This window comes from Eptatretus burgeri, chromosome 10 (assembly GCF_056783735.1).
Source record: "Eptatretus burgeri isolate ZD-2024b chromosome 10, Ebu_testis_v1, whole genome shotgun sequence".
NCBI lineage: Eukaryota > Metazoa > Chordata > Myxini > Myxiniformes > Myxinidae > Eptatretus > Eptatretus burgeri.
This window is the reverse complement of record NC_140970.1, coordinates 44,629,414-44,649,899: the sequence shown is the minus strand read 5'-3', so window position 1 is coordinate 44,649,899 and position 20,486 is coordinate 44,629,414. Positions and strand designations below refer to the sequence as shown.

The window sequence follows — 20,486 nt, the reverse complement described above, 5'->3', positions numbered from 1 at the left end:
TGGGCTTCAACATGAGAAAAAGACTACCTGGAAGAGTTGTTCAAACCCCGGGAGCCAGTGACAGACCCGGTGTGATGTGAGCTCGACACAGCTGCTCTGTTTGCACAGCGGCACTGTTAGGTGGCGCGTAAAGTCAGGATTTGTTATCCAAGAATGGCCTCTGTGTCCAGATTCTTTGAAGAAAGAATGCTCCAAGCAGCTTACCAACACTGAGAGGGTTGAATCACGTTTCACTATATTTTAAAATACTCCAAGTGTGATGGTAAAAACGGTGCTTTTCCACAAAAAACAACAACACACCATTCCGGCCGACAGGGAAGAGCAAAACCCCCACACCACTCCCAACGGAGATGATGCAACACATGACAGGAGCATAAATATGCATGGAGAAAAAGGTGAATATGCATGAGGCAAGACATGGGTGGAACATGAATATACAGTGAGGTGTTTTGAGTTATAACCAGTAGGTATGTTTTTACTTCATGCACGGAATCGGGGATCTTCGGGGATCAAAATCGAGCGAGCGTTACACTCATTGGCAATCACGGGACAGATCTCAAACTTCGATCGAGTAACCGAGTCCATGTGACATGAGCTTCTGGACCAATTTACCTTTCACAGGACGAGAAGCACCCGCTCCCAACGGGAGCCGCCAGGGGTGGTAATGCAATTATCTTTATGATTATTAATACCAGAGCAGAATACCCACCCTCGGGGTGATCTTGTTCAAAGTGTGCAATCAAAATAAAAACCAATTACTGCACCGTAGTCCCAAGAAGGAAGCCGGACATAACCACACACACACACACACACACACACACACACACACACACACACACACACACACACACACACACACACACACACACACACACACACACACACACACACACACACACACACACACACACACACACACACACACACACACATCCCTTTATTTGGGCGGTGTATAGGAAGCAGACCATTGTCTCAATCGCTCCTATAAAGAAAATTCACCCACAGAGTGCAATTTGTCAAGTTCCAGTGAGGGGATAAAATTGACAGACATCATAGGTTTTTTTTGGGTGATTTCTGACTTTTACAACTTTCAAGCTATACATAACAATAGCAACAAATAGCTGAAAAGTCACATTGCAATTAAAATATGGATCCGTGGGAGACCGGTGGTGATTTCCCAAACAGTGAAAATGAGGGATTAGGGGGAAGGGGCCATGGTCCCCTCTCCTGAAGTGGCATGGGCATAGGGAGCACAACTTCAGTTAAAGGCCTGGTCCTCATGTTTCATGAAGAGTTTGGTCTGGATCTGGCCACCGGTTTCTGAGAACAAATTAAAATAAATTACCTGAATTTGAGATAAAACCTCCTTTTCATCCTCTTCTTGAGGGCGGATCCCGATGGGTAGCACAACCCCATGAGACCTTACTGTTATAATCTTTTTGGACAAATTTTCGTCCATATCGGTCATGTAGTTTGTGAGGAAAATGTTTCAGTAAATGTGAGGGATGAGGACAGGGAGGCTGTGGCCTCCTTTCCAGGGGAGACATGGCCATGGGGAGCACAACTTAAGTTTAGGGTATGGTCAGTTTGGTTTGGATCCAGTTGTCAGTTTCTGAGAAGATTTTTGAATGAAATACCAATATTTAGGGCAAACCCCTCTTTAAATGGGCGGATCAGGATGGGGAGCAGATGGTCCCGATGCTTCGTGGTAAGTTTAGGCCGAATCTGTGGCGGTTGCTAGATTTTTGAATAAAATACCAATATATAGGATAAAACCCCCGTTGAACCCAAATTATAGGGGGCGCATCCATATGGGGGGCACAACCCAATGAGACCTTGCTATCCTGGTGCATCATACCAAATTTGATCCCTAATCGGTAGAGTAGTTTGTGAGAAGATGTTTCAGTCGAATGTTAATGGACATACATACTCCACATGGCCAGACACCAGGACCCATTCTGAGCTTATTTTGGAGAAATAACCTAAATACATCGCTAACTAGAAGGGCACTCGGTAGAGAGCATACTTCCGCCATGCAATGCCTGATCCACTAGAACATATCGAGCCCAACACATTTTTGAAATGTCATGCTATACAGTACTATATCGTTTTGGCCCTATCTCTCAATAATGAAAAATTATTTTAAAAATTAAAAAATTCTCACATCTAGATCTTCACTAAAATCAAATCAATTCATCCTTGTCACATACCCAACCTCTCCAACAAGTATTGTCCGATTCCGTCCCCAACTTTTTGATATACACACACACACGCACATTAACACACACACACACACACACACACACACACACACACACACACACACACACACACACACACACACACACACACACACACACACACGTTTGGAGACCAGATAGTGGCGAAATCATGGCAGGTAGAGACACCGACTACTGGTCTGGTTGCTCTGATGGTTACCATGCCCAAGGTGTTGCTGTAGCAGTGTCCAATGAGCTGACTCCCATGTTAATAGAGGTAACACCGGTCAACGAGTCTATTAGAAGATTGAGGATTCATCAATCATTGGGTGTCATTTCCCTGGTCTCCATATGTGCTCCGACTAAGGCGAGTGATCTCATCGTGAAGGACGCCTTCACTGCTGCGCTCGATTCCGTGGTTGATCAGTGCCTCAGACGAGATACTCTTTTAGTCTTGAGGGATTTCAATGCATCGACTGCCACTGGTAGGGATGGTTCAGAGACATGTGTTGGTCCCCATAGGTTCGGAACTATGAACCAAAATAGCATTAAATTCCTTGACTTTGTCAGAAGTTGTGGACTTAGTGATTGGTTCATGGTTTCAGCACCCACAGCCTCATCGTTGGACTTGGTATTCCAATGCTGGTGGTGTGGCAAAGGAGACTGACCATGTGCTCGTCGATGGTCAATGGAGGATGATCCAGAACTGCAGGGTCCAGTGAAGTGCTCAGTTCCACAATACTGACCACAGGCTTGTTGTAACATCTCTGAAGTTGCAGCTGAAATCCAGGAGAATGGTACCATCCCAACTTCGGCTGGATGTTGTCAAGCTCAGGAAGAAGAGGGTAACAGGAGTTTGTGAATAAGCTGAGTGGAGATTTGGGGGGTATGAGTGATTTGGGGAATCATGGAGAGTTGTGGAGTGTCTTTAACACTAACATCCTTGATGTTGCCAGTGGATGTTTTGTAACCCACCATCAGGCAAAGAGGAACTTTGTCTCCCAAGAGACACTGAATACCATTCACCAATAACAGGGCCAGGCTAAATGTCAGAGCTGAGCTATTCAGGGAGCTGAGGAGTAAAACTGTACGTGCACTGAATGCGGACAAGGAGGCCGATGTGTGAGGAATCTGTGAAGGGGTAGAGCACACCTGTGGATGAGTAATTCTCGTTCTGCTTTCAGAGGAATTCATGCATTGTGTTCCTCCAAGCCCATCCCTCGGTGTGCTGCAGTTTGAGCAGAGGGTGGTGGGCTCTTGACAAGAATCCGAAGTGAAGGCCCACTGGGCCAGTTACGTTGAGCGGCTCTATGCCCGGCTGACCCACCGTCTGTTGAGTTCGATGTCAGGGCTATATCTATCCCCATTGCTGATCCTTCAAAAAACTCTGAACTGCCTTCATTTGTGGAAACACCAGCTGCATTGAACCAGTTGCAATGGGGTAAAGCCTAAGGGATGTGTGGCATCCATGCTGAACTTCTCAAGACTTGTGGAAATGCTGTACTCATATCATTGCATGCAGTTCTGTGCTCTGTTTGGAACACAGGCATCATCCAAACTGACTGGAAGAGGGGCCTTGTTGTCCCTCTCTGGAAAGGGAAGGGTGATCGCCAAGACTGTAACAACTACCGAGGGGTGATGCTGCTCTCAGTGCCGGGCAAGGTCTTTGCTCCGATAATTCTTCAAAGGGTTCGCCACCATCTGCTTGAGCACCAGCATCCAGAGCAGTCGGGCTTTACACGAAAGAAATCAACGATTGACCGTATTCTTGCTCTCTGGGTCCTCACGGAATGCAGACAAGAGTTTTGGCATGGGCTGCTCACAGGTTATGTTGATCTCCACAATGCATTTGATTCAGTGAATTGAGATGCCCTCTTTGAGGATTCTCGGTGTGCCACCTGTCGTGTATGGGCGGAGCGTGTATTGTATGGGCGGGGCCCCGAGTCACAGTTGGTGGTGGTCACGTGGTTGTGGCTTCATATGTCACGACTCGCCCACTAGGGCCTTGTAGCACCAGTAGCGTCAGTAGCAGCATGTGCTGTCATTAGCAGTGTCCTGTAGGTCGTGTGCCTGTAGAGTGCATCGAGTACGTAATAAAGCGGGAGTTACGGGCATCGTACGCCCACCCTCTCGCTCGAGGCAATAAAGCGGAGTTGTGCTATCCTCCAGCTCGTGTCTGCCTGCTCGCACCTCTGCCACGACATTACACCACCAAAGTTGATCTATCTGATTTCTGGTAGAGAGATTACTGTGAGGTATGGTGCTTCCATCTGTGATTTATGGGGTGTGGCACTGTTGTTACCTATGCAGGATGAAAGTCCGAGTCTTCAAGTCCTTGGTGCTTCCAGTCTTGCTCTATGGATGTGAGACTTGGACTCTGACCAATGATCTGAGACAGAGACTTAACTCCTTCAGTCCCAGGTCTCTTCTTTAAATCCTTTGCTATCGCTGGTCAGACTTTGTGTCCAATGAGCGGTTGCTGAGAGAGACTCAAATGACATTTGTTACCTGTATAGTCTGTAAGCATCAGCTGCAGCTGCCTGGACATGCGACTTGATTTTCTGACGCTGATCCTGCTCACCAGATTCTCTCAGCAAGGGAGTCTCGTGAGTGGAGGCGGCCAACGGGACGACCACTTGCTTCGTGTTTGCAGCAGCTTGATCGGCATCTCAAGGAGATGGGGACGGGCCAGGCATCAGCCTGGGGGATGGCCAGATGGAGGCCCCTGGAGTACCAGTGCAAAGTGGATGCAGTGACGCGCTGCTCTGGCACATGCTCCAAAACCTCACTTAACATAACACTGGACAAAAGAGATTTTGCTACTGGGGTGGAACAATATGTTCTAGAGTAAATCGAGTATGCTGATTCTGAATCTGAAGTCAACATTTTCTGAGCATGTCAGGATTTTAAGTTACACATATGGTCCAATTCCAGTAACTTGCCCTGGTGGGTGATTTTGAGTGATCATAAATTATTATTTTTTGTATTTTTGGTTTCAATTATAGCAATACAACTGTTGTAGAATATTATTTCTCATAAAAAGAGATTTAGAATGCACTTTTAATTATTAAAAGTGGATGAAAACTGACCAAGCTATGAATTTTTAAATGAAATTTTCCACGTGGCATTACAATTTTGCGTGTCGCTTCCGTGTTGAGAGGAGTTAATAACTTGATACTAAAACGTGTAAATGCAATGTATATGGGCACAGAGAAAACTGATTCTAAACTCAAGACAGGCATTTTTGTTGGGCCCCGGATCTGAGAACTGATGTGTGATTCCGAGTTCAACAATATACTGAACCCACTTGAGTTTGCAGCATGGGAAGCATTTGTGTTGGTTGTGCAGAACTTTCTTGGGAACTACAGAGCTGAACATTACGTGGAATTAGTGGACAACGTGCTGAAGGCCTATCAGCTGTAGGATGTCTCTTAAAATGCACTTCTTGCATTCTCATCTTGATTTCTTCCCACCTAATCTGAGTGAGGTAAGCAATGACCAATGAGCATGACGAAAGGTTCCACCAAGACATTTCGGTCATGTAAACTAGGTCTCAAGGCCGGTTCAACCCAAACATGATGGGTCATTACTGCTGGTTCCTCCAACAACGGGTAACGAATTGCACACACAAGCACAAGAGCATGTCTCACACACTTCTGAACACGTCTGAACAGTGCCTCCGCTGACTATATTGAAAGGAAGAGTGTAAACTTGAAGTGTTGTTTCTGAATCATTCACAATGGGGCAGATTTCCCTATCAAGTTTACACCCTTCCTAAGATTACCATGTTCTAATGTTTTATTAACTTATTTTTCTGCAACTTGTTTATGTTCTTGGTTTGTAGACTGCACATTATACACGGAGATCAATCATTGTTATTTAAACATGACCTAAAAGTAATGACTCAGCACTCTGCCGTGTGATGGCAAAACCTTGCAAGTCCGGTTCTGGTCAAATTTGAGTTAGACCCAGTTAGACCAAATCTGGACTTACTAGGTTTGTCCTGTCCTCCAAGTGTACTTAAATTAAATATAGCATGAGCATTCACTTCGATAATGTTATGGCAAAACCTAGCAAGTTCACAGTTACCCTACCAAAGTGTTGGAAAAACCTAGTAAGTAATTTAGTCAATCACGTTGCAGTATATTGACCACGTGCATTCGGTTGTGACTCGTTGGTTTTCGTTTCGGAAATAAGCAGTCATTCTCGTAATTTAGTCGTTAAACTCGCTGCAATCGTTCTTTGTGCTAAATTGCACTATTACCTGTGGTTATGGCTTCTCGTGGGAAGGCAATGGTGTTCCTGGCGTTGAAAAAGGTTGAAGCAGAGGCAGCTTTACGAGGGACGAGCCAGTCAGCTGCTGCAGTCGGTGGTATTGGTACATGTGCTCGTGAGAGTGCAGCTGGGCCCACTGTGACATCTGACGACACAGACTGCAATATAGAAACACCAATCACCTTGTAAGTAGATCTTTACTAATGTTAATGCCAATGTGTTTCACTTAATTCAGAAATAAATTGTTTCTGCTTTGTATTATAGACCCTATAACAATAATGTGCAGTAAATTGCTATCGAGTAATAATTAAACAAATAGGGACATGTCATATCCATGAATTTGTTAATTTCATTCAGTCAAATTTAATATATATTATTAGTATTATTAGCTATGTCCAAATGATCGTAAGTTGTATCCACTAGTTGTTCACTTATTACATACACATCCATAGTGTACGTTGCAGGCCTGCTGAGGAGCATGCAGGTGATCTCCCTGCTGCCGTGGCTGGTGAAGCACCTCATTTTGTCACCATGCAACCACTTCTCATGCCAACAGAAACATTCGCTGATCAAGCAAAATGAAACTGGACAAGATGTTGATGACAGTGTACCATTGCCGAAGTAAGTTCTTTTATTGTTGTTTTACTTCTATAAATCTTTCACATATTCTTCTCATCACTAATACTAGGTCACCCACCATTGCTTATTGTAATCTCTTTCAGTTCATTGTATTTCAGCTAGTCTTATGTGCTGTTGGTAATTTATAATATGAACTGTTTCAGGAAAAGGTGACGAACTGTACCACAGAAGCAAGCTCATAACAAGTTGAAGTACCCTCTGCTCGATCCGTGTAGCAGATGCCGAAAATCGTGTAACACTTTGGTAACATCCACTGAAAGACAAGCTATCAATGCAAATTTTGGACTTTGCAGTTTGGAGAGAGACGTACTTGGATGGATGGGAATGTATTGATCAAACCAGCGAAGCAGAGGAAACACCATGTCGATCGGTACACACGCACACATACGCTCATCTACCATCTCCCGGTAAAGTCCTGCGAAAGAGTACCTGTTTGTAAAACGATGTTCCTGCACACCCTTGGACTAAAAACTGATGGAATGGAAACTGAATTTGTGAATTCGAAGCTGGCATCTCCAAATGCAATGACGGCCACTGTTGACAGACGTGGAAAATCGGCACCCAGCAACACATGTGATTGGACGCAGATTAAAGCTCACATCAATTCATTCCAGCCTCAGATCAGCCACTACAACAGGGAACATTCTCCAAACTGTCGGTATCTCGACCCACAGCTCACCATAACATCTATGTGGAAGGATTACAACACACAATACACCGACATAAGTTATGCTCTCTATCGCCGGGTGTTTGATAGTGAAAACGTAAGCTTTGCAAAGCCGTCCCAAGATGACAGCGATGTCTGCGCAATATTTACCTCACATACAAGAGATCTTGATGACAGCCATGATCGCGGAAACTGCCGTCAATGTGTTGATGGTGTAGTTCATCTACAGAGGGCGAAGGAAGCAAGACAAGCATACCAGGAGGATGCTGCGGCTGATCATGGCGGTAGCACTGATGTCTTTGCTGCAGATATGCAGTGCGTGATACTCTTGCCCAAGATGACAACGAAGCAGCATCTGTTCATCAGCAGGCTTGTTGTTTTTATGAGACCTTTGCTTCAATGACAAAGAAGTCAGAAGACTATGTCATACTGTGGCATGAAGGCATTGCTGGTAGGCTGGCTGGAAATGTTGCATCTTCTTATGTTAAAAGCATCAACTTGTCAGGTAAAGAAAATGTTATTTTTTGGGTATACAATTGCAGTGGTCAGAATAAGAACTGGTTTCTCTTTATTGCGCTGGCTATGTGTGTGAATCAGGAGTGGGGACCAGATACAATTGTGCTTAAATACCTTGAAAGAGGCCACACCTTCATGAAGGCAGATAGCATCCATGGTAGTATTGGGAAAAAAATGAAGAAGTCACCTGAAATACTAACATTTGATGACTTTGTTGAGCTCTGCAACAAAGCAGCACAAAACATCAAGCCTGTTATCTTACAGCACAGTGAGATGTATCTCTTTGAAGATGGCCACCGCAGTCGGCAGAGCAAAAGAGTCAAACTTCCTCTGCTCAGTGAAATTTGTTTTGTGGAATTTCGGAAAGGTAGCAAATACCTTCGTTTCAAGAGAAAATTTTCCGACGAAATACTAACTGAGGTGGATTTCTTGAAGCCAAAATTCTGCATCCAGTCGATGCCTGGTGTATTGGCCCAACCCAGAGGAGTTATGATAGACCACAAAGGAGAGCTTGGTCAAGATATCTGAAACATTTCCTGCAGCGAAGAGGAAATTCTGGCTGGAGCTGTCAACTAACGAAACCAGCAACGACCTGCTTGTTCAGTTTTCTTAGTGCAGTCATTGATGACACGTGGTCTGCACATATTTACTGCTATGTCGTAACTTTTATTTGTCATATTCCTGGAATATTCAGTACCGTCTTGCATGTAATTACATTGTTTACTTAGTGAATGCAATAAAAAAACGCCACTTGCTAGGTTCTTGTATGTTATTCGTAGAAGGAACTGAAATATCGTTGTCTGGAACAACCTAGTAAGTCATTTACCATCAATATCAACAGCATGATTTGGATAAAACTTTGTCCTGAAACAACTTACATATAATAATGATATAATATGACAAAATAAAGCTATATTGATATATGGTATCTTAATCCCATGACGCCAATGTTTTTCCTTGACAACTCGAATTGTCTGGAGCCGGACTTGCTAGGTTTTGCCATCACACGGCAGCACTGATATTAGATGGAGAATGTAGCAATCTGCAATAATAAAGTATCTGATATAACATGCTGGGTATCATTACTACAGATACATATTTTGAAAACCTGACATGCTGGGTAAATTCGGACTCCAGATTTGAAATCAGCTGCTCTGTTTTAGCCAAGAACACCTGCATTTCCCTTAGCAGCAGACAAAAAGTTTTTTGGTTTTGTTGTTGCCCATTGTTATAATGGTCCTATTAATTCCAGATTGACACTAGCCTTCACCCAGCAAGACTAGCTATTCATTTTATTGAGATATATTACCCGAGAATTTCTTTCAATATTGTAACTTTCTCATTTCATGAACCTTTTGATGTTAGTTATCGTGTACAGCCTGTGAGTGCTGGCTGCATCGTTTTAGGGAGCATAGCTGTGCCGCTGATGCAGTGCCCTCTATTAACAGTACACTGGTACTCATTTTGCCGACCTCAGAAGGATAACAGGCTGAGTCAACCACACCTGGTGTTAATTCAACGGTTAAAAACAGGGGCCCGAACTCAAGAACCCAAAGATATTATAAAGCCAGCCACCTTTACTGTTAAGCCAACACCAGGCTTCACTTTTTGGCATAAAGCATGTTTACTGTTTTGTTTTTGCCCCTCCCTCCAGTTCTTCAAGAGTGCTGCCCACAGTCATCTCATACTTTCTACCTTACCCACCCTTGTTCTCTTCCACTCTTGCTGACCCCCTCATCACCCATCCAACCCTTTCCTTTGTGCCACTCATCCACACCTGTGCAAGGTACTTCAATTGGCTCCAATTTAATCCTACGAGTCTGTGAACCTGCTGCCGTCTGTCGTTTAGCTTCACCAATGGGTCTAGATTACTGCATACAAAAATAAGTATTACTCTCATGACATATGGTTACGAACGAAAATGAATAGACTGTTCTTCTCTCTGCAAACGTCACATTGCTATAAATAAGTGGAAATTTCACAGCATAATTGTGGTAACTTGTGACGCTTGGAATGACGGCAATGTTTTAAAATGATCGCTGTAATAAAATTCCACAACTTCGCTCATTAAATGCAAGGGCACACTTGAAATATTGTTACCTGTCAGGTTGAAGGCAATTGTGGAATATTTATTTTTGCTCTATTCCTGTGAACTCCACAGGGAAATTCCCCAGATGGACGGAGAGAGCGATGTTGGCATCCGAGGTTGCACGTTTATGTTGATCACGTACAGTATTGAACCAGAATTGTCCCTTTCAATGTTTCTGGTTCTTGGCCTTCTCACAGTGCTGGTCCTGCCCATGGAAACATTCTGAAGATTCCTGCAAAGCAAAACACTTTGTTGGACAATACTGAGGAAGGAACCTCTGTGAGCGTTTTATTATGACTGATACTGCTTTTCACATCGATCTACAGGAGGCACCATTGCTTTATTACTGGAATTATTTCATCAAGGTGCATCTCTCGAGATTGCGGCAAGTTTGTCTTCTTCATGGTGTTATCTATTGTTGATCATAAACTGGACAAGCAGCTTGATTGTCTTTCCATAATTAGGATTGTACATTGCACAGTACTGTGTATATAGATATATAATAGCAAATAAAACCTGTCGTTTCAGGGAGGCGGGGAGGAGGGGGGGGGGATGGAGAGAGGAGGAGAGAGGGGAAGAGAGGAGAGAGGGAGGGTAGAGAGTGGAGGCAGGAGGGAGGTGAAGCTAGGAAGGTGGGAAGAGTGATGCCTCACCAAACGTTGCTATACACTGCAGGAGAGGTAGATGCGAGGAAGGGGAGAGAGAAAGAGAGAGAGGAAGAGAGGAAGAGAGGGAGATATATGAAAAAAAAAAAGAGAGAAATGTGAGGGGTGGAGAGAATGATATGTTCTGCTTAATGACTGATCACACACACAAAAAAAATCTCATGTCAGAACAGCTGTACACACAATGACACAACAGTCTGTACAGTAATCCATCTGTATCTGCAAAAGCTTCTGCAAAAGCTGCAATACATCTGCAAAAGCTTTGAACATGAACCAAAAGTAATCACTGAAAACATGGAAGTACTTACTGCTCACATATGACCTGATGATCCCATCGACCGTGAACATCGAAAACAAACCATTGCGACCAGATATCATACTTAGGTACAAAGAAGAGAAGAAGGCATTGTTGATTGAGGTGCTAATTCCAGTGATTTTGGACTAAACGATGCAAAAATCAAGAAAATAACCAATCACCACGACCTCAAGAATGAAGTGAGAAGATCCTGGAAGCTGAAGAATGCCAAAGTTGTACCAGTGATAGCTGAAGCTACAGGAATGATGACAAGGAACCTCACAGAGATATTAAACATAGAGGCAATACCCCTGGGCGCTCACCTGGAAGTGGCTGCAAAAGATAACCAGGCAACCACTGGTAGGCATGGATGACCCACAAAATATGTAACTGAGAAAAATGTAAATACCCATGGATTTTTTTTTCTTAATGCCATGAACGAACTTTGGGACATCATGGATGATAAAAGTTGTGGTCAAGTTTCATCGAAATTGTTTGTGGTGTCAGAAAAAAAAATACATTTTTTTGGGGGGGTGGGACACCCGCTTCCCCCATAGACCCTCCTTGACTCCAATTTTTTTAATGTTGTTAACAAACTTTAGTACATCACGGGTGGTGAAGATGGTGGTTGAGTTTCATCGGAATTGCATGTGTGGTTTTGGAGAAGAAAGCAAATACATATTTCGGTGGGTAACCCCCCTTAAACCTCCCACTATCCCGATTTTTCTAATATCATGAACAAACTTTGGTACGTCATGGGTGATGAAGGTTGTTGTGAAGTTTCATCAGAATTGTGTATCGTTTCTGAGAAGAAAGCAAATACCTCTTTGGGGGGGTAACCCCCCACTGGTAAACTCCTTCTGTAGACCCCTGCAGACCCCGTTTTTTTAATGCCATCACGAGTGAGAGATAGAGGAGTGGAGAAAGAGAGAGGGGAAGAGGGGAGGGGTCAGAGAGAGAGAGGGAGGGGTCAGAGAGAGAGGGGGGGGAGGTGTCGGGTCGGAAAGTGGGATAGGGGTGGGAGAGAAGGGTTGGGTTGGGAGGGAGACGGGTGAGGGATGCCGGCAAATGTGACGCATCGTTTATCGTCCATCCGAGAGACGACACGCATAGTGATGAATCACCTGGCCTGTGAAACACTGGGAGGACAGTTTGGAGCTGGGTTGGGATTCAAATTCAGGCTTCACAGAGTAAGCATGCGTACCTCTCGGCTTTCCTGCCATGATGTGGCGATTCCTTACTTCAGAACTGAAAAGATTTTTTTTCTCATTGTGATCATATAATTTATTGTCGTGTCCGGAGGGTTTAGCCCCTACCTGGATGGATGGCCAAACAGTTCTTCCCTGGAGGCCCACAGCCGAGACTGCCGGAGATGAATGCGCACATGGGAAAGAAATGCTAGACGCTTCACCAGGGCGGTAGCACAGCACAGGGGTTTTACTCTCGAAGCCACAATGGATACACGGACACCAGCAAATTAAATTAAATGGATAATTTAATGACAGTGATCAAATATGTACAATGACAATAATTCAAATTATAATAATGAAAGAAAAACGAGGTAATTCTTAAATCAGACACACACACACACACACACACACACACACACACACACACACACACACACACACACACACACACACACACACACACACACACACACACACACACACACACACACACACACACACAATAAAGAAATCCCTTATCGTTCCTTCACTTAGCTGAGTCCAGGCGATCTTTTAGGACTTGATGATCGAACTGCGTCGGCAGCGTGCAGGTAACCGCGCCCCAAAAATGGTGCCGAGCAATTCTTGAGGAAATATTTGACATCAGGGCTCCCAAACCAGGGTGTAGCTTCTTCGTTGACCATGCTTGCCGATCCCGCTCTCTCCATTCCATTACCGAGACATGCTCTGGTTTCTCTGATAGCCTCCCTCACACCAAACTCCAATCATGCGTTCACTCCTCACTACGAGCTGCTTTCCCGTCCTCTCTGATCGCCTGCCCCCCATATGCTCTTCTTCTTCCTGTTCACATCACACCCATCAATCACTAGCCTCGGGGGTGCCTGCTGTCATCCTTGGAGGCGGGGCTTCTTCCTCACAGTTTCTCCAAGCTCACAGTTTCCCTACTTAATTACATCGAGATGTCTCCTACATGTCCATGGACAAAGCAACTCCCTGAAGTCCTATCTCTCCAATGAAATCCCATCATCTACCCCACAAACGTAACACAGCCCCCTCCCTGGAACCGTAGCTCCTGCAAGGTTCAATGCGGGCGCTACCATTCCAGCCTTACCAATTACCAACTCACATCTAATTAGCCTTTGAAATAAAATAGGAGGCGCAGTGGGAAGTGAGCTGTAGCTAACTTACCTATTCTCCTTAACGTTCTCCACCCCTTAAACAAAACAATTCAATTTTTGCAAAACCCTTGGTTCCTCGCTCCCAACTCCTGGGGCGGGTGGGAAATGTCATTAAAATACACAAGTACCTGCTATAATAGACAGAACCCAAACCAAAAATTTAACGTTTGTACAACCCCCTGATAAAGACAGCATTCTCCGGTGGATGCCACAGTACCCAACGTTAGCTGCAGAGTCATCCAAATTTACCTATCCAAATTTCCGTGAGTCCTGTCTCTCTGGTGCAGGTTAGTGACATGGATTAAGTGAACCTTCCCTCACAAACTCTAACATAAACCCAATATCAATCATTCATTCCAACCCTGCAAGACCATGGCTTAAATGTTATTACACACATGTGTGATCCTCAACAAGGCAGCAGGGAGGTAATGTACAACAAAAATGGTGGGAGTGCTTCCGGTTGTGGTGCCTGCAGTCCAAAAACAAGTCGCCCGACTTACGACGACTTTGCCCCACCCTTCAACTATTCGGTCCCTGACAGCCAAATAGTTATTTTGCTGCACGTCCTGCCTGGGAAGGTCTCCACACCATCCAGGCTCTCTCAGTTTCATTCGGGTCGCCAGGGGTCTCTTTACCGCTGGTCGCCCAACTAGACCTCCCCTCCGGCGGGTCCCCATTTCCAGACACCACCAGCTGCCAGGGACAAATTACCTCGGGGTGGGGAGGGGGGGGGGCGCAGTCACCACTTCTCCAGAGCTTGATCCATTCCTGCAGACCAACATCTCATTTCCTCCCCTGTTGCCATTCAATTCTCAAACATTGCAATGTTTCCTACTCTGCCATGGCCTCCATACATGTTATAATTCACATTCACTCTCTGAATACAATTCAATTCTCTGCATAGAACAGACATCAACACCCAAGACAATTTTGGTTTCCAAGCCAATCCATCTACCGACCAATGAGTCACTCTCACCCTCTCCAATACAAATTACCCATGTTCCAATTTCTCACAAAACTGAACCCTTGGGATAGTAAGCACCAAGGCACTTTACCCAAAGTGCAAGTTGGTCGGGTCCAAGAGTGTCATCCACCCCTTCCAATTTTTCTTCGCACCTTTCCAATCCACCTTTGTGGATTCGTTACTTTCAACCTCCCTGAATTCCATACGCTTTTTTAAAAAAAATTAATTTGAACAATTGTCATTGTACATATTTGATTATTTTGCCTTCCTACTTCTAGTGTAGAACCACGGTATCACAATTGAAAGTTGAATAACGCGCCAAATGGCTTCACCACGCAATGCACGAAAGATTTGAAAAAAAACTTTGAAAAGCGAAACGTTAAATTTTTATTTGTATTTATCTCTGCCGAAGTGACGGGTCATATAACGTCGTCAAAAACGGGAAATATTGTGGAAGATAAAATTTCACATTTTTAGCGAGACAGCCACCGCCTGTTGCGCCGCAGAACAACACGTGGCCAATGCAGGTGAGTAGACCTGAACTTTACTCAAGTCGATCTAAATACAGTATTCAGTGACAGTGTGAATTTTGAAGAGCACTGGCTAAAGCACTCCAACAAAACGGTTGAGAAGAAACGGTCCCCTAGCACGCAATTAGCAATCACTGAACAGTCATATCCAACATACACCTCCCGGAGATACCCGAAATGTTAAATATGTCCGAATCGGACAAATGAACACTTTTCGAGGGGTCGAAACTGCTTGTTAGTTTGATTCTGGAGCTTAAATTTTGGAATTTTCCTGAGTTGAAGAGATACTCGTGGTGATTGCATGTGCGGAAATGAAATAAAGCAACGAACGCTAACATCTCAGGTGTTTATAAGCATTGTAATAAAAAAAGCGATTCGTAGCTATGATGAACTGGCATTCAATAATATGAGTGAGGAAAGTGAAAAAAAAAAACTTTATCATCAAGAAATTGTTGCGGCCTGTTCCAAGTCAAAGCAAGGTTGAGCCGGCCAAAAAACATGGTGGCTTCAGACCCCAGCAAAGTTACCCAGGAAACGCCTGAAGACCCCAAAGAGCGAGGTGGCCGAGGATTGCTTGATGCAGGATGTAATTAAATAAGGCTGTTAATTGTCTTAAAAAGGGGTGTCAACCAGTCCAGACAGCATCAGCCCACATGGCCTAAAAACCTGCTCCTCTGCTCTGGCTCACCCTCTCTCTGTCCTATTCACCCTCTCATTTGCTCAAGGTCAGCTACCACTGCTTGGAAATCAGCAAACATTACCGCCCTGCATAAAAAAGGTGCAAAAACAGATCCCTGCAACTACAGACCAATCAGCCTTCTTCCAATCATCAGCAATGTTACAGAATCAATCATCACCTCTGACATTAAATGCTTCCTCTTCTCCAATGGCTTGATTTCCGATCATCAACTTGGTTTCAGACCAGGTCACTCAACCCTGGATATGCTGCTTCTGCTCTCCCAACAATGGATGGAGGTACTAAATGCCAGACATGAAATCAGAGCCAAATCCCAAGACATATCACATGCTTTTGACACGGTCTGGCACCCTGCCCTGCTGACCAAACTTTCTTCAAATGGTATCCAAGGCCATCTCCACTCATGGCTCGCAGACGTCCTCTCCTGTCGCACCAACGTGTGGCCCTAAATGGAGTTCTCTCATCCCCTCTTCCTGTCCAGGCTGGAGTTCCTCAAGGTAGCGTTCTGGGCCCTGTTCTTTTTCTAGTTTTCATCAATGATCTCTCCGACTCTCTGGAAAATACTCTTTATCTCTTTGCTGATGACTCCGCCCTCTGCCGTACCATCTGTCATCCCTCAGACCGACAAGCCGCAGCTTCTTCGCTCTCTGAATATCTGGGTAAAATCACAAACTGGTCCAACTGGTGGAACATGTCCTTCAATCCTGACAAATCTCACACTCTCACTATGTCTCTCGGAAAGGACTGTTTAAATCCCCCCCCCCAACCACATATACTTTCTCAACAATCCTCTGGAAGAAGTCCTTTCATTCAAGCTTCTGGGTCTCACTATCTGCCATGATATGTCCTGGGAAAGCCACATTTCCAACCTGGCCTCCAAAGCCAGTCACCGACTGGGAATCCTCCGTCGTGCAAAGTCCTTCCTCGGCTCACCTGAGCTTCTGACCACATACAAAGCTTTAGTCTGCAGCCTGATGCATTACTGCCCTCCCCTCTGGGCTGGTGCTCCTGCCTCCCACCTTTTTTGGCTTCACGTTGTGTAAACCAAGGCATTTAGGATCATTGGTATCTCCCGCGATGAGGCTGAGTCTTTGGGTCTCTCACTCTCTCAACGCAGGCAAGTCGGTGGTTTTTCTGTCTTTTTCCGTCTCCTCTTTGGTCTCGCCCCCCTGCTTTGTCTGTGATATGCCCCCATGATATTCTGCATGGCACTCAAGGTCCACCAACAACCCCTTTCTGGTAAAACTACCAAAATCACGAATCACTGCTCACCTTCACCATTTCATTCCTCTGTTTCCCGCCTTTGGAATACACTCCCTCACTTTCTTCAATCCCATTCTTCCCTCCAGGCCTTCAAAACAGCTGTTCACCACCACCTCTTATCTTCCCCCATCCAAAACCTCAATCTTTTCTACCCCCGTAAAACCACCCTAAACCCACCTCCTTCAAATTCCCTGCTTTCCTTCCTGAAAGTCCCTGTAGGACAATATCTGTGGAAGGACCATCTTGTATACCCCATGTTCCCCACCCCATCCCTCTCCCTTCCACAGATCTCCTAATGTCTCTGTTCCCCACTGTTTTGTTCTCCCCTCTCCCGGCCCTCATGTCTCATGCCCCCCCCCCCCACCTTGCTGTACGTTGCGTGTTAGCTCTCATGCAAGCCTCGACAATGCATACAAAAAAAGAAAATTACGCCCAAACATGTATGAAGAAAACTCCATCCAGCCACCTCCAGAGATAATCACTGCCTGGACACGGACAGAGAGAGGAGAGAAAGAGATGTGCGGTCAGGTGTTTCCCCATGACGTGAAACACACCAATTTCCTCTAAGTTTGAGGAGAACACACCCTCTTGTTTTTTTGAGGCAATTTGAAGTTCAGGGAAATAGAGACGTGGAGTCTACCACTTCATCCACTCCAGCCCACCCGATGTTTAGTCCATGAAAGGTTTGAATTACTGCTTTCAACACATTTTCCACATTGTGAGCAGAACGAACACCAGTTTTTAATGAAAGTGAGCTTACAGGTAGCCAGGCATTCAAGGATGGCTGCAACAGGTCTCGCACTCTGTTTATTCCAACACTGGTGAAACAATGCATAAACGACCTGGAGGTTGAAATTCTGGAGAATAAAGGATTCCGAACTAATGGCTCATGTACAAACTTTTGGGCATCGTATGATACCTCTAAACATTGCACTCCGAGGACTTGCCAAGCATTCAAAAGGCTCTGATGAAAACTGGGGAGCTGAGACATGTCAACGTGTTGCAGGTCGATGAGGAAAAGTTCACGGTCATATTTCAGACCTTCCACTTTCTGTAAACAGGCGTTTGTGAGAGGTCGCCAAGGAACACACTCACTGTACAGTCGGCACTTGATCGTGGAAATTCGGAATGCCATTATCCGACTTGGGATATGCATCAGATTTTGACCACCCGCATTTCGGGGTATGCAGACCACGTTTGGGCCCAGCCAATGGTGGCCACCCCAGAAAAAAAAAATCAGTCAAAACCCTCTGAATGCCTGTGACCAAGTACCTCAGAGGTTCAAGTGGGATAACTTTATGCCAAATAAAAGGAACCACCAGGTTATTTATGATTGACACCTGTGTCTTTAGCGAGAGAAGTTGGTAGAATCTTTTCCACCTTGCCAGTTTCAATTTAATTTTTTCCAGGAAGTTCTCCCAATTTTTTTGTTCATACTCTTCAATTCCTAGAAATAAGCCTAAATATTTAAACCCCTCACTACTCCACTGTATTCCTCCTGGTAAAACAGGCAGGGACGAGGAAGGCGATCTGGGGCCCACCCACAAAGCTGCACTTTTTTCCAATTTACCCTTGCAGTAGAAGCAAGCTCAAACTGGGTAAGGCAACGAGAGACCTCAGAAACATCTTTTTGATTTGCAATAGCAACACAAATATCATCAGCATAAGCTGAAATAACGACTTTGGAGTTTTGTGAAAGAGAGACTCCTAACACTGAGTTCCGAAGTAAAACTAATAAAGGTTCAACGGATCGATTGTAGAGCATGCCTGATATCCATCAGGGCTGTGCGCTGCCTCGCTGAAAGGGGAAAGGGTAACAAAGACTATTATTAACCTTCAGCAGACAAGATGCATTTTTGTATAATAACTTAACATAAGCAATAAATTTTTCCCCAAACCCTGTTCTCCTTAGTACATCAAACAAAAAAGAATGGTTAACACTGTCAAAAGCTTTTTCTTGATCTAAAAGTAATAAACCAAAACCAGGAGATGTAATTCGACCGAGACTGATCAAGTCTCTCACCAAAAAAATATTATTGTATATGGAATGTTCTGGAACACAGTATGATTGATCAGTGCCAATCAAGAAAGAGATGACTTCCTTTAGACGGGTTGCAAGTGCTTTTGACAATATTTTATAGTCCGTGTTGAGGAGTGACACAGGCCGCCTATTTGTGGTCTCATGTAGATTTCCTTTCTTCGGAAGGAGACACAAAACTGCCCTCAGTGGCAATTCACCTTGTTCAACACTCTCCTGAAAGACCTCAAGAAGAGTAGGGCCTAGAATGTCCCAGAAAGCCTTATAAAATTGAGCCGGAAGGCCGTCTCGTCCAGGGGCTTTGTAACCTTTGCAAATTTCCTTACAAGTTATCTCCGAAGGCTGGAGTCGAGGATGCAACACCATTGCCACACCAGCCTTGGCTTCAACAAGCACACTCGAGAAAAAAAGACAACCTTTAAAGATTTTACACGACTCGTCCTCAGAAGACCGATTTGCATGCGTCTCCTGTAGCATTAGCACATCATTTTTTTCATTTTGGAAGAGCTGAAATACCTGGAGGTGACGAACACAACTGCGGCCTCCATTGATGTTCAGGGATGCTACTTTTATCTCCATTCTGTTAGTTATTCTTGAAGCTCTTTACCAGCCCGAGTAACACATTTCCTTAACCTTTCGTACTGAGGATCTGACATGTTAACCTGATAAGGTTCACGAATCATACTCCTTGCAGTTTTAATGAAATAGTGTAAATTCAGGAAGTAATCTTTGATTTTTACGTATCTTTTCCTGAATGTATAATCCAGGAATTTAATCACATTTTCTTGAGACACTAAGGTTGTGTCGTTTCCCCCTTCATCCTCTTGAGAGCTTAAAGCACTAAAATGTGGGGTAGAAGAGGTTTCATCTGAGTCAAGTGCTTCATCGATGGCCTCTCCTATTACTTGTGGAACACTTACTTTTGGCTCAACAGAAAAATTCTGCTCTGTTTACAGACTCCTCTAAATTTGCCTTGTCCATGTCCTTCCCCTCCACAACCCTTACATCATCATCTGTGAGGGAGGGGTTGACATTTAACTCACAGGGATTTTGCCCTTCATCTATTTCTCCATCACTGTCAAACATAGCTGTTAACTCGTCTGAACAAGTTTGGCTAACAGGACAAACACTTAAAACATCCTGAGATACCTCACTGTTCTCTGTGTCCCACTCGGAGTCGGCCAGTGGAGCAAGAGAAGTTTCCACATCCGCACACGACTCCGGTACCACCAAGGGGTTTCCAATGTGAGACGTCCCTTGG

The 20,486-nt window shown here is 44.6% G+C and overlaps 1 protein-coding gene and 1 long non-coding RNA gene across 6 annotated transcripts in view; one reads left to right on the top strand and one right to left on the bottom strand.

Moving 5' to 3' along the window:
- Window positions 1-10,631, top strand: part of LOC147018445 (uncharacterized) — a 64,419-nt gene extending 53,788 nt beyond the window's left edge. Inside the window, exons 1-4 of one of the 4 annotated variants that reach the window (XM_085898090.1) lie at window positions 6,539-6,679; window positions 6,947-7,115; window positions 9,971-10,102; window positions 10,478-10,631. In XM_085898090.1, the coding sequence (XP_085754216.1) occupies window positions 6,973-7,115; window positions 9,971-10,102; window positions 10,478-10,631 (429 nt within the window). In that variant the 5' untranslated portion in view covers window positions 6,539-6,679; window positions 6,947-6,972. Of the gene's footprint in view, window positions 1-6,509; window positions 6,680-6,946; window positions 7,116-7,276; window positions 7,945-9,970; window positions 10,103-10,477 lie in introns of those variants that run through there. The other 3 variants (XR_015062396.1, XR_015062395.1, XM_085898091.1) reach the window with 3 other exon arrangements.
- Window positions 1-20,486, bottom strand: part of LOC147018444 (uncharacterized) — a 35,933-nt gene that overhangs the window by 14,040 nt on the left and 1,407 nt on the right. Inside the window, exons 1-3 of one of the 2 annotated variants that reach the window (XR_015062398.1) lie at window positions 20,375-20,486; window positions 10,417-10,637; window positions 6,484-6,652 (exon numbers count right to left, since the gene is read on the bottom strand). The exon at window positions 20,375-20,486 is cut by the window's right edge and continues 47 nt beyond it. This is a non-coding gene — a long non-coding RNA (uncharacterized LOC147018444). The remainder of the gene's footprint in view (window positions 1-6,483; window positions 6,653-10,416; window positions 10,638-20,374) is intronic. The other variant, XR_015062397.1, reaches the window with a different exon arrangement.